At 41.0% G+C, this 12,829-nt stretch overlaps 3 protein-coding genes and 1 long non-coding RNA gene across 4 annotated transcripts in view; 2 read left to right on the top strand and 2 right to left on the bottom strand.

Moving 5' to 3' along the window:
* LOC134822746 (uncharacterized) overlaps positions 1-2,485 on the top strand; it is a 4,282-nt gene extending 1,797 nt beyond the window's left edge. Inside the window, exon 3 of the mRNA XM_063833986.1 lies at positions 1,414-2,485. Within this exon, the coding sequence (XP_063690056.1) occupies positions 1,414-1,613 (200 nt within the window). The 3' untranslated portion in view covers positions 1,614-2,485. The remainder of the gene's footprint in view (positions 1-1,413) is intronic.
* Positions 1-12,829, bottom strand: part of LOC134822730 (phosphatidate phosphatase LPIN1-like) — a 582,707-nt gene that overhangs the window by 452,627 nt on the left and 117,251 nt on the right.
* Positions 5,749-7,523, top strand: LOC134823119 (putative transporter SVOPL). The gene is made up of 2 exons (XM_063834462.1): positions 5,749-6,618; positions 7,512-7,523. Exons 1-2 carry the CDS (start codon positions 5,749-5,751, stop codon positions 7,521-7,523), a joined length of 882 nt encoding a protein of 293 aa, XP_063690532.1.
* On the bottom strand, positions 10,503-11,412 carry LOC134823423 (uncharacterized). The gene is made up of 2 exons (XR_010161292.1): positions 10,719-11,412; positions 10,503-10,631 (listed from the first exon to the last, which is right to left on the bottom strand). It is a non-coding gene; the product is annotated as an uncharacterized LOC134823423 (long non-coding RNA).

Below are 12,829 nucleotides of genomic sequence, written 5' to 3'. Positions count from 1 at the left end.
CCTCCTCATCAGTCCTCAACAGTTCTCCTCCTCCCCAGTCCTCCTCCTCCTCCTGGGGCCTTTTCCTGGGTCCTCCTCCTGGGTCCTCCTCAGTCCTCCTCCTTCTCAGTCCTCCTCGTGCCTCCTCCTGAGTCCTCCTCCTCCTCAGTCATCCTCCTCAGTTCTCTTCCTCCTCCTCCTAGGTCCTCCTTCTGGGTCCTCCTCCTCCTCCTCCTCCTGGGTCTTCCTGATCCTTCTCCTCCCTCTCAGTCATCCTCCTCAGTCATCCTCCTCAGTCATCCTCCTCAGCCATCCTCCTCAGCCATCCTTCTCAGCCATCCTCCCCAGTCCTCTTCCTCCTCCCCTCCTCAGTCCTCCTCCTACTCTTCCTCCCCGTCCTCAGTCCTCCTCATCAGTCCTCAACAGTTCTCCTCCTCCCCAGTCCTCCTCCTCCTCCTGGGGCCTTTTCCTGGGTCCTCCTCCTCCTGGGTCCTCCTCCTGGGTCCTCCTCCTCCTGGGTCCTCCTTCTCCTCCTCAGTCCTTCTCCTCCTCCTCCTCAGTCCTCTTCTTCCTCTTCCTCCTCCTCCTCCCTCTCAGTCATCCTCCTCAGCCATCCTCCTCCTCCTCAGTCATCCTCCTCAGTTCTCCTCCTCCTCCTCCTAGGTCCTCCTTCTGGGTCCTCCTCCTCCTCCTCCTCCTGGGTCTTCCTGATCCTTCTCCTCCCTCTCAGTCATCCTCCTCAGTCATCCTCCTCAGTCATCCTCCTCAGCCATCCTCCTCAGCCATCCTTCTCAGCCATCCTCCTCAGTACTCTTCAGTACTCTTCAGTACTCTTCAGTCCTCAAAATGTTTGTCCGCTAATGTCCACCAATGTCCGCTAATGTCCACCAATGTCCATCCAAGTCCGCCAATGTCCGTCCGGGTCCGCCAATGTCCGTCCGAGTCCGCCAATGTCCGTCCGAGTCCGCCAATGTCCGTCCGAGTCCGCCAATGTCCGTCCGAGTCCGCCAATGTCCGTCCGTGTCCGCCAATGTCCCAAAAAACACGTCCGTTGTCTCATAGAATCCAAAAAGGACAGGACATAGGCGGACATAGACGGACATGACACCCCCCCCCCATTATGTAATATTATGTAATATTATTTAGTATTATGTAATATTATGTAATATTATGTAATATTATGTAGTATTATGTAATATTATGTAGTATTATGTAATATTATGTAGTATTATGTAATATTATGTAGTATTATGTAATGTGATGTAATATTATGTAATATTTTGTTATTATTTGCTGATTTATATTAATGTATTGATGTGACTGCCACTTGCAAACTTTTGTATCTTAAAATTAAGTTTTCATTAACTGATACAAACTGGTTCATTAATGAGTGCACCATGACGAAGTTACCAAGCTCACATTAATTTCCCTCAGTTGATGAAGCACACAGAGATAAGCTAAATTACGTGCTGATAGGCTCGTTCGCTCTGTCCGTACTGTTCTCCACCCTGTACCGTCCTACTACCGCGAGGGAGCAGATGGATGCTAACTCTGTGACTGTGGACCAGCTTGATTACAGGAGCATTCAGCAGGTGGAGAATGCTGGCTACTCCATTGAGGTGTCATGTGATTGAGAGAATGTGGAATGTGGATCATGCATTTTGTATATGTACATTGTACAATATACATCATCCACATTTTATATATAGTACAGTGTGGACAACTTGCTTAAATAAACTAAGCGTGGATGTTAACTGTTAAAAGATAATTGTTGAGTTTGAAATAATGCTTGTTAATTTGTTAGGACGTGTTAATGTTAGTTTTTACGAGATCAGAAGTTTAAATTGTTGATCCCTGCTGTCAGCAGGATGTTTTGTAAATGATAATGTCAAACCAGGAGGGTTTCTATTTTTTAGTACTTTACTTTTTATCTTTGTGTTTTGAAATGTGAAATGTTTTGTAGTATAAATATGTTTGTAATATAGATTGTAATGTTAGATATATCTTAAACGATGCTGGTTTTCGTTACATCACTCAGAACAGTATGATGTACTATAGTCTATAAAGACCTCGGCATCGCCTCAATGTAGATTGTAGACATAGCGATAGTAAACTCGAACTTTTCCCTCGTGGCTCGTGGGATTCACCTACTTTATCGGACGTTATTTTGGCAGACATGATTATGAACGCAACAGTGAACAGTCGTAGAACGTTAACTTTGGCGGACATTACGTGAGTGCTAAGCCTTCCCAAGTCCAACGCTCACGTTATTATTATATACTATTCTTCGTGATGTAACTTTTTTCTCTTTATCAGTTTATCGTGTGAAATAACTTCAGCTTTGTAACGAGAGATTGTTTACGTTGAATGGCGTGATTGATATTTTTAATCTTGGTAAAGTGTATTGAAATGTTGAGATATGGACAATTGTTCCGCTTAGGTCGAGGCAATGTGAATTAGGAAATGATGTATTACTTTACAAGTTGTTTTAAGTGATTTTACTGAATCTGTAGTTTTTTTCTTTTGATTTTAGCATGAGCTCAAATCAACAATGTTAGTTGTAATCACCTTCCAAATCCAATGATGAATATAACATTCATAATTTAATTACAAAATCTAACCTGCTGCTATAATAGTAGTCGTAACTACGATAATATGAACAGTAATAATTAGCGTTATTATAAACAGCTGACTAAGGTAGACAAGTCAGTAATGATGGTATTCAGCAGCAGTCGCCCCACGACAAACCAGTGTAGAACCTTAAACAAGGGGCCGCCTCGAGATAGGGGCCATCTACTTAGGATGTCCGGCAAATAGGGAGGAGGGGGGTGGTTTTGGAATTTCGGACAAATCCGGACAGGGGGAGGGGGTGGTTTCTGAAAAAAACGAACGTCCGGAAATTTTGGCAGAATTTCAATTAACGATAAAGTCCCATTTATTTCAACTCTTTGAATTTTATTAACAATGAATTTGAGTTGGTTTTATTTGTACTCTTAAAAGTAGCTGGAAATCCGGACGTCCGGGGGAGGGGGGGGGGGGTGGGTTGAAAATTCGGACACACCCGCAGGCACGTAGCCAGGATTTTTCTTTGGGGTGGCCTCGGCGAGCGAAGCGAGCTGACGCGTCCTACCCAGCGGGGGTCCAGGGGCGGAGCCCCTTGGCGGGGGACTAGGGGGGCGCAGGCCCCCGGAAATGTTTTTGAGAAATAGGTTGTTTCAGACGACATTTGGCATTAAAGAAATTTGTAGGACAGCAATAAACTGGGACTGAAAAGAATCAAGTACTCACGTAAATTAGGTAACTTCACAACAGCAATCTGCATTCTTCAATCAGAATTTACGACTCACTCAGGCCTTATCGTCTTAAGATTTTGATGCATTTCTTACAGTCTATAGGGGACAAGAACTCTGAATGGAATAAGTACATGTATGGAATAAGTACATGTATAGTGGGATGTATGGAATAAGTACATGTATAGTGGGATGTATGGAATAAGTACATGTATAACTATTATAGTGGGATGTATGGAATAAGTACATGTATAACTATTATAGTGGGATGTATGGAATAAGTGGGATTTGGGAATAATTTACGAAATGCTGAAGTCAATTGCCTGCCGTTCAAACAGTACAGACTGCAGTCATAAACACAGCCCAGTTTCCAGGCGACCATTGGGGCTAGGGAGCTTATTTTAGTCTGGGCTTCAATTGTTCCGGGGGGGGGGGGGGGGGGCCTGGCCCCCCCTGGCTACGTGCCTGCACACCCGGACATGGGGGAGGGGTGATCTGAAAATCTTCGATTTTGGTGGACGTCCTAAGTAGATGGCCCCATACGTCTTTTAATGTGTAAATACCATCAATATAAATATAAATATAATGTATAATGATATACGATGTACTATTGACTTCATTCAAATTCAATGAGGGTCGCTAATATTTATTGTGAGACTCATTTCACAATTACGAAACAGTATGCTTGTACAATACAACGAAGATGCTCGTTTGTTGTCGGTGCTGCTTTTATTTTTATGGAAATTTTTCTGCGTCTTCTTACAAATTACATTCTCTTTGGTCCGGTGGAAAACCCGGAGATTATTTTCTCCCGATCTATGGATTCTGACCGAAGCTCAAAGAGCCATATATCAGGAGTTAGTGAGCATAAGAAGTGCCCGGCCGAGTGTCTTAAAATAATATGAAAACCGCTATAGATTGAGATTGTATCACGTTGCGACCCCCACGGTCGTTTCACTATGTCCTGACGATACAGGGGGAGCCGCGCACTTCGTGCGCGGCGGGTCATACAACGTATGACAAAGATTGAGATACTTTTCTATATTTCTTATCAGCCGCAACTAGAAAATTTAAAAGAAATAATAGCAGCTTTATCACTCAGAAATCATCCGATTTGTAATACTTATAATAACAAATAAATTTAATAATTGGGGACCAAATTTGAATTGTCAATCAATTTCACAATCCGATATATTGTTGATGTTGGTGACATCTGTTTGCGCGGTAAGGGGTCGTTCACATATTACGTAATCAATATTTTGGCAATTTTTCCCCTCCCCCCTCCGTAATCAACCGTAATCAAGACCCAACCCCCCTCCTATATTACGTAATCAAGATTAGACACCCATTTATTTATTAAAAGCTATCAGAACGCTGATTACGTAATATGTGAACGACCCCTAAGAGTCATAGGGGTTTGGGGTTTTTTCTTTACACTGCTACTTCTGATCGTTAAACTTGTTGCAAGATGGTTTTCTTGTTCGTAACTTTTACCGATTTTTTACTTCAACCTTCCCCATTCTTGATAAAATGGTGTCTATGTTTGGCGTGTTTCGAGCTTTCTCTAAGTTCCAATATTTTATTTGCTGCAGTAGATTTCAATCAGGTTTCAGAAAGATATTTTCAAATAATAGTCGCGTCCTACTTGATCCAATCTACACCCAAACTTTCAAGCAATGAGCTATAATACATTCCTGCAGCATTCTACGTTTCTCAATTGTTATTCTCTTTATTAAACTCAACATTCAAAATCCTTGTTCAATATAAATGAAGCACACTCTCTTTTGTCTTGATCTGTTTCACTGCATCTTGAAAAAGGGTACACACTACACACTACACGACACACGTACCCTTTATAAATTTATATTATATTATACTGAGGGTATAATATATATATATAATATATATATATATCTTTATTAATATATCTTTGCTCTGCAAGCCTTATTGTGAACATCACTGAGTTCTACATTTCTTTGTCTTACTGACTTGTTAACTGCAGTGACTTGTTTAACAGCTTGCGTTGCGAATCTTTAGACTTTCATGAGCTGTTCATAATCTACTGGGTGGGCCAGAGAAAACTGATCATTATGAATTGCTTACCATTTCCTGATTTCTACATTTTGTGTCCGATTTCCACATTCTTTGACTTATTTTGTAAGTCAGACAAATATTTTTAGGATTTCATTTGATTGGTTAATTTTACACAGTGGGCTCATATAAAAGTTGACATCCAAAATCTTTCTGCGCTATTTTATTCTAGATGGTATGATATGCGACGATTTTGACTACTTCATTCGTCACCAACTCAACAGAGCTGTAGCGGTCTTATCTTGAACCCCTCAATAATACAGTGTTCATAATTTGAATACCTTTCAGCTTTTCTATAGTTTACCGTCCAAATAATTGCTAATAACTGGAAGTTATCGTACATTATTTACAGGTTAGATGCTCAATTATTTGCTTACAATTTTACGAGATGAGTTCAGACGATGTCGACGAGAAGAGAAAGTTAAAAGAAGATTATGATAATTCTGGTAAAGAAGTGGAGCTAGATATAAATGAAGCAATGGACGGTTCAACTTGTGGGTGGGGCACTTTACTCTACACAATTGGAACATTCTTCTTCTGTGCGCTGGAGGGTGCAGAGATAGTCCTCCTCACAATAATAGGACCAATACTGAGGTGCGAGTGGAACCTCTCCTCTGCTGCACTCTCGGGACTCCAGACCAGCACCATCATCACCATGCTGATCACTCCTCTTGTAACCTCCACATTTGGGGACAGGTTCGGGAGAAAACGAATCTCTCTGATAGCAGCTGTTGGAGTTATAACAGCAGGGACTTTATGCGGATTCGTGCAGAGCTACTGGCAGTTCATAGTCCTGCGCTTGATAACGGGAGTGTTTGTTGGTTTGGGCACTGGGCCAACTGTTGCTCTGAGTGGAGAGGTCACACCCACTAAATTCCGCGCTCTCGGTTTCTCTGGACTCTCTTTACCCTGGGGTATAGGAGCTTCAGTTACAGGAGGCATTGCTTACTTAATTCTCCATGACTATGGGTGGCGAGGTCTGGTTATTTGCACTTCTCTTGCTTTCTCTCCTTGCATCGTGTTTATTGCAGTGATCAGGGAGTCAGCTAGATTCCAATATTACAGAGGTAACGTGAATGAGGCAGAAACCACTATTAAGAAGATATACAAGATGAATGGTAAGGGGGATGTGGTGTTGAAACTAAAGAAGGTTCCACCAGGAAGACAAGATAGCATCATTAACTGCTGCATGGTCTTTAAGTTGCTCCAACAGACAGAGAACATGTCCAACTCTGTGCTTATCGTACTCTCAGGCATGGTATGCAATTTCGCCTATTATTTAAACGGCTTCGTAATGCCAAGGATTCTTAATGAAGGGTATTGCACTGGCAGGGATGTTTCAGTCGAAAGAACTTGTTCATTTGACATTGACACACTATTTGACATATGTATAGTCAGTCTAGTAGAGCCGCTGAGTGTTATCCTGATGCTTCTTGTCATGGAAAAGTTTGGGAGAATAAAATGTGGAATTGGAGCGGGCGTGTTAGCACTCCTCCTCCCTACCGCCCTCTATTTCTGTGTTAGTAGGTCTTGGTTGTTTTGGTTTCTACTCTTAGAGCGCATGGCTATCTCCGCAGCAGGGCTAGCATGTGTCATCTTGATAGCTGAGTATTCTCCAACTGTCATCAGATCGTTTATGATAAGTGTTTTAGCTTCAGCGAACCGAGTGGGCGGGATAATAGGTATCTTGTGTTCAGAGTACCTATTTAATGAGGGTGTAAGATTGGTTTTTGCTGCCATTCAGGCTGCTTTTATCTTTTTTGTCTTCTGTTCGATGGGACTGAGGAGGGAAACTGTTGGAGTGGACCTTACGTGATAGAATAGTATTTCAAGCCGAACTTTAACTAAAGCATTTTCCTTTTTTAGATTAAATTATAAAATGTATTACCTTAAAAACGACAAATTTAGTCTACCATAAATTTCGTCAACATTTTGACTAAAATTGTTGTAAACCAAATTTATTGAGACTACATTTTCCGGCGACTAATTAAAAAGCAGACCAAAATGTCACATATGGCATGAATTATATTATTTTTTATAATAAATAAAATGACATGATCTATGATCACCGTTCCCGGTTCCTACTGCTGAGCTACTTGAACCATTTAACATAAAATTTACACGTGTAATCCATTGCGTTTATGCTTTCAGATGCAGATCTAAATTATCTACTTCTCTACACAAGATCCTATTCCTACTAAATACAAAATTTGATTTTATGTAATTTAGCAGAAAAGACAATTTTTTGAGAAAAAACAATTATAAATCTTATTATTTATCAATAAGAGTAGACGTGATACAGTAATACTTTGAAGGACTTCGCCGCTTCGACGCGCCGCGCAAACTATAGCATTCTTGCTTCGCAGAGCAACGATCTCGATGGGTTGACAATCGTCAATCAAAGTGATACTGCACTAATACTAACGCGACTCCCACAGTGCTTACCTTGCTCTAACCAGAGCCCTCTCGCTTGCAGTAGCGCGCGACCGCCGTATTCAACTTGTGACCGCCGTATTCAACTTGTGAAACAAGCGCGTCACGCAGTACGCGTATACACATGGCTATGTGAAGTGCTTACATGGGGACCCCAGGCCAGGCCAGGCTATTATGTTCATTAACTCAGAATAGAGATTCGGCGGAATGACAAGTTGACCAATGACCATTGTTAATGGTTTGGCCCGGAGCGCGCTTGCCAAGTGCCAATGGGCGAGAAGAAAGCGGCGCGCGCTACTTCGAAGAAATTTTGACGATCAGTAACATCCGTCAAAATGACAGGCTGAGCGCCGCCCAGTAACCACAGTGCTTGCAGCTTGCTACAAGGCCGTGCAAAAGAAGTATACCATGCCACATACTTGTAGCGCGATGCGTTACTGTGCCGCGCCGAGCTGCCATGAATTGACATCGTCAATTAAGCCACATACAGTCAACAGTGCATGTGGTAATCGCGCGCGGTTTTATCTAAATAAAAATTTATTCGTTATTTGTTTATCTGATAGTTAATATTGCATTATATTATTGCGATCGGCGAAATTAAAAAAACTGTTTTGATATTTATACATTACCTAATATTGTAGCGCGATGCGTTATTGTGCCGCGCCGCGCATTCAATTAATATGCTTCTCGCAACGCCTTGTAGCGCGATGCGTTACTGTGCCGCGCACTCAATGAGGCTTCTCACAGCGAGATGCGCTACTGTGCCGCGCCGAGCTGCCATGAATTCATGACATCGTCAATTAAGCAACGCCAAACGCTAAATCGGCGAAATGCGCTACTGGGCCAGGGGCCTCGCCAAGCTGCGATGAATTGAAATTGTCAAATAATACATGGAGGACTTCGCCGCTTCGACGCGCCGTGCAAACTAGCATTCTGTACAATTGACGGCTGTACAATTGACAATATACATGCATGTATCGACGTATCGTAGCCACTAGACTTGGTCGAGCGTGCTAAATCACTCTACAGTCGATCTTCGAGATTATTCTAAAAGGGCCCCCGACAGTTAAAACCAACTTCAATCGATGTATTTTCGGACGCTGATTCTGAATCACCCCCCATGACATAGGGTTAAAATGCTCCCCTGACGAGATTTTGGCGAAAAACTGTCTCGATCACGTGATATGACCGTATAAGGAAGTTAGTCTAATTTCTCGTTAGGGTTAGGGTTTCAGCATATGCTTTTGTTATGGATTGGGTTAGGGTTAGGGTTGGGATCAGACTAGAGGGTTAGGATTTCGAATAGTCTTTCAGGGCCAGCTAGAGAACGGGTTGAAAAAGTCACGTGACAGTCGAGTGTAGAGTGATTAATCATCATCCAGACTTGGTGAAACGACAATGCATGGGGGTCACGACGTGATACAAGTCTTTACAACCTCCGGAGGTATGGGACCACTTTGTACCGTGTTTATAGATCGTGTCTCTTGAGCTGAAAGCTTAGGTAAAAAATTTTCAAACAGTGTACACATAATGTCACAATGACCCTATATTGTATATAAAAACAATCCTCAATATTTTTCCTATCTCAAATATTGGTATAAACGTTTGAAAATCACCTATGCACTATGGCCTTGTGGCTCCAAGTTCAAATCTAATAATAATAAATAAATAAATACAACATTTATAAATCGCCTTATAGCTAATCCTGGAGATAAACTCCAGTGCTTTCTAAAGCGGCTTTTACATTAACTGAGCTTAGTTTAATTGAAAATTAGACATGACAAGTTCATTTTACCTATGTAAATGCAAAATCAATCAAATGCTAGAGAAAAGAAGTATGTTTTAAGTTTGGTCTTGAAAGATGTAACTGACTCAGCTGATCTTATGTCGTATGGCAAGGAATTAAATACTTTAACTGCACAGTGACTAAAAGCTTTATCTGTGTTGACATAGTTAGGAGAGGGCGGTAAACTAAGGTAAAAATAATCATTATCAAGACGTACATTTTAAAAACTTTGCTGCCTAGGAGATATCAACTCTTTTAAGTAAGGAGGAGCTATATTATTTAAACACTTGTAGGCAAGTAGGGCAGTCTTAAAATCTATTCTAAATCTAACTGGTAGAAAATGAACTTTCTTAAGTAGTGGAGTAGTGTGTGCCTTTCTTCCTCTCCCGAAAATAAATCTTACAGCAGAATTTTGCACCTTCTGTAAACGACTTAAATCATAAGAGCTCAGTCCAAAATATACGCTATTGCAATAATCAATTCTAGAGAGTACTAGAGCATGAAAAAGCTGAATCTTAAGGTTAAAAGACAGTTTTGATGCAATAAACCACAAATTTCTGATCTGAATATTACATGCTTGAACCACTGACGTAATCTGATCACTCATTGAAAGATAACTGTCCAAATACAGCCCAAGACTCTTCACAGTTCCACTAACAACATGTGGCTCTTGATCCTTAACAATCTGTAGAAAGGCTGGAATATTTGTTGAGTCAAATTTAGAGGATATAACGATGACTTCAGTCTTAGAAGAATTCAGTTGAAGGAAATTGTTTGTCATCCATTTCTTGATATCAGACATACAGTGTTCCATATTGTGCTCTAGCTGTGATGGGTCATCAGAATCAAGAGTGAAATACAGCTGGGTGTCATCAGCATACAAATGAATACAGCACCCATGCATACTTGCAATGTTCTCAAGATCTTTGGTGTACAATATGAATAGCAGGGGGCCAAGGATTGAACCTTGTGGCACACCTATCTCAAGAACAGTTGCTGAGGAAGACGAATCCTTGACTTTGACACAAAATGAACGGTTAGCCAAGTAGGACCTGATCCTTACTGGGCCGCGCTCAGCCTGTCATTCCGCCAAATCTTTATTCGTTAATGAACATAATAGCCTGGGGTCCTCAGGTAACCTGATCCATGTAAGAGCAATGCCTGTAATGCCATAAGCAGATCTTAGCTTCTTGATTAATCTTGGGTGATTGACAGTATCAAAGGCAGCACTCAAATCTAGAAGTAAAAGAACAACTTTAGTTTTCTTGTCAATAGTTATCAAGATGTCGTTATGGATTCTGGTTGTTGCAGTTTCACAGCTATGAAACTTCCTATAGCCGGACTGAACTTTAGAAAGCAAGTTGTTATCCTCAAGATAACTGGTGAGCTGTATAGATACACACTTCTCAATGATTTTTGACAAGAATGAGAGATTGCTAATAGGCCTATAGTTAGATAGAGATTCACCGTCAAGGCCACGTTTCTTCAAACTTGGACGAATGAGAGCCTCCTTAAGTTTTATAGGAAACTCACCTTTAACTAATGATTCATTGACTATAAATGAGATCAGAGGAAGGAGTTCTGGGAGACACTTGATGAGAATCTTTGTAGGTATGGGGTCAAGATCACAGAATTTGTTAGACATATTCTTTATGATGCTTACTAGTTCTTCATCAGACACATGACGGAATTGTACTATCTTTGGGCTATTAGAAAGAGGAACAAATTCATCTGAGTTAGGAGAATCTTGGGATTGTTGTTCTAAATAAATGTTTTTGTATATGTTGTCGACCTTTGATTTAAAGAACTGTGCAAAGTTGTTAGCACTCTCAAGATTTGAAGAGCAAGAAGGTGTAGTAGTACTAACTTTTTCTTTATTGAGCAACTTATTAACGATGGAATAAGTCTTTTTAACATCACCTGCACTATCTTATAACCTTGTTTTGTAGAAGTGATCTCTTGTGGATACAATGACTGAGGATGCTCTCTCTGATGCTTTCCTGTACAGTCGTTTATAATCTGGGCAATCATGATTCAATGCCTGTTGCATGATGGGGCACTGCTCTGAGCTGGAATGGTGAGTGTTGCAGTGAGATGAGATTCTTGGATCTTTTGACAGACTCCAATTGCGACATCTATGTCTGCTAGGGTCTTCCTTGTAATGACAGTCTGATGTTCTATGCCTACCGCTGCAATACATACAAACCAGAGTTTCTTTCTCAGGACAATTTTGGGAAATATGGTGGAGCTTCTGACAATTATAGCACTGCTTGATGATGAATTTATCCTTTACAGGACAAGCACTATTCAGAATAAAGATTTTGCCGTCTCCTGTCAATAGGTTCCTAATCTGAGGAGAGACCTTGATCCCAGCAGTAGTGTACCTTAGTCCAACATTTATGTACACAATTTCAAAGAAATGCTCATTATCTAGCAAGTGTTTAAGTCCAAGATTTTTCAAGGGAATAATATCTAGAAGAGCTTTTTTAGTCTGTAACCGGAAATCTTCAGCGGGCAAACCAGAGCGATCAATGGTTTCGAATATCTGACTGGGAATATTAGACACAGTGACCTTAGGGAGAGCTTTCTGTGAGAGAGAGTGATGTGAAAACCAAGTAATTTAATGACATCAGAGTTTTCAATAAGACTTTTAGCCTTCAGCCTATCAGATGAAGATGGAAAAACTAGCGTTATCTTCTTATGTGAATCTAGTAGGCTAGTTTTCATAGCAATCAATCGTGTGTCATAGAGCAACTCAGATAGAACATCTGGAGCAGATGAAATATCAGCAGAAGGAAAGGGACTATCTAGCACCAATATCTCTTTACTTTCCTTGCTAATTTGATTTATGTTAGCGGACACTTTACTTGGCTGAGGAGAACTAGCACCACCTACAAGAGCTTCAGCAAAATTGCTGTAAGAGGACAGTGCACTTGGAGACCGGGATTGCAAGTTTTCTTTGTTAACATTAGAAACTCGCTCTTCTTCAGAGGCTGGAGCACATAGAGCAAGCTTGTCGACAATAATGCTATGCATTTCCTCACGAAATGATTCCAGAAGGGCAGAGTTGTTTGCCCTCATCAGATGCTCAACTTTGGAGAGAATATCAGGAGCTTCATCATGACCATTATCATGACTCATCACAGGGTTGGACTTAGAAGCATCTACCACAGATGGTACAGGTGGACCAGGTGGAGAAAAGTTTTTGGAAGAACGGGTGTCATCTACCAGTGAAATGCAATCTTCACAT

This window comes from Bolinopsis microptera, chromosome 11, assembly GCF_026151205.1.
Source record: "Bolinopsis microptera isolate Bmic1 chromosome 11, MBARI_Bmic_1.0, whole genome shotgun sequence".
Taxonomy (NCBI): domain Eukaryota; kingdom Metazoa; phylum Ctenophora; class Tentaculata; order Lobata; family Bolinopsidae; genus Bolinopsis; species Bolinopsis microptera.
Note: the sequence above shows the minus strand (reverse complement) of the source record. Positions and strands in the feature narration are given on the sequence as shown.

Coding starts and splice junctions, on each gene's coding strand:
- LOC134823119 (XM_063834462.1), top strand. CDS start 5,749: ATGAGTTCAGACGATGTCGACGAGAAGAGAAAGTTAAAAGAAGATTAT.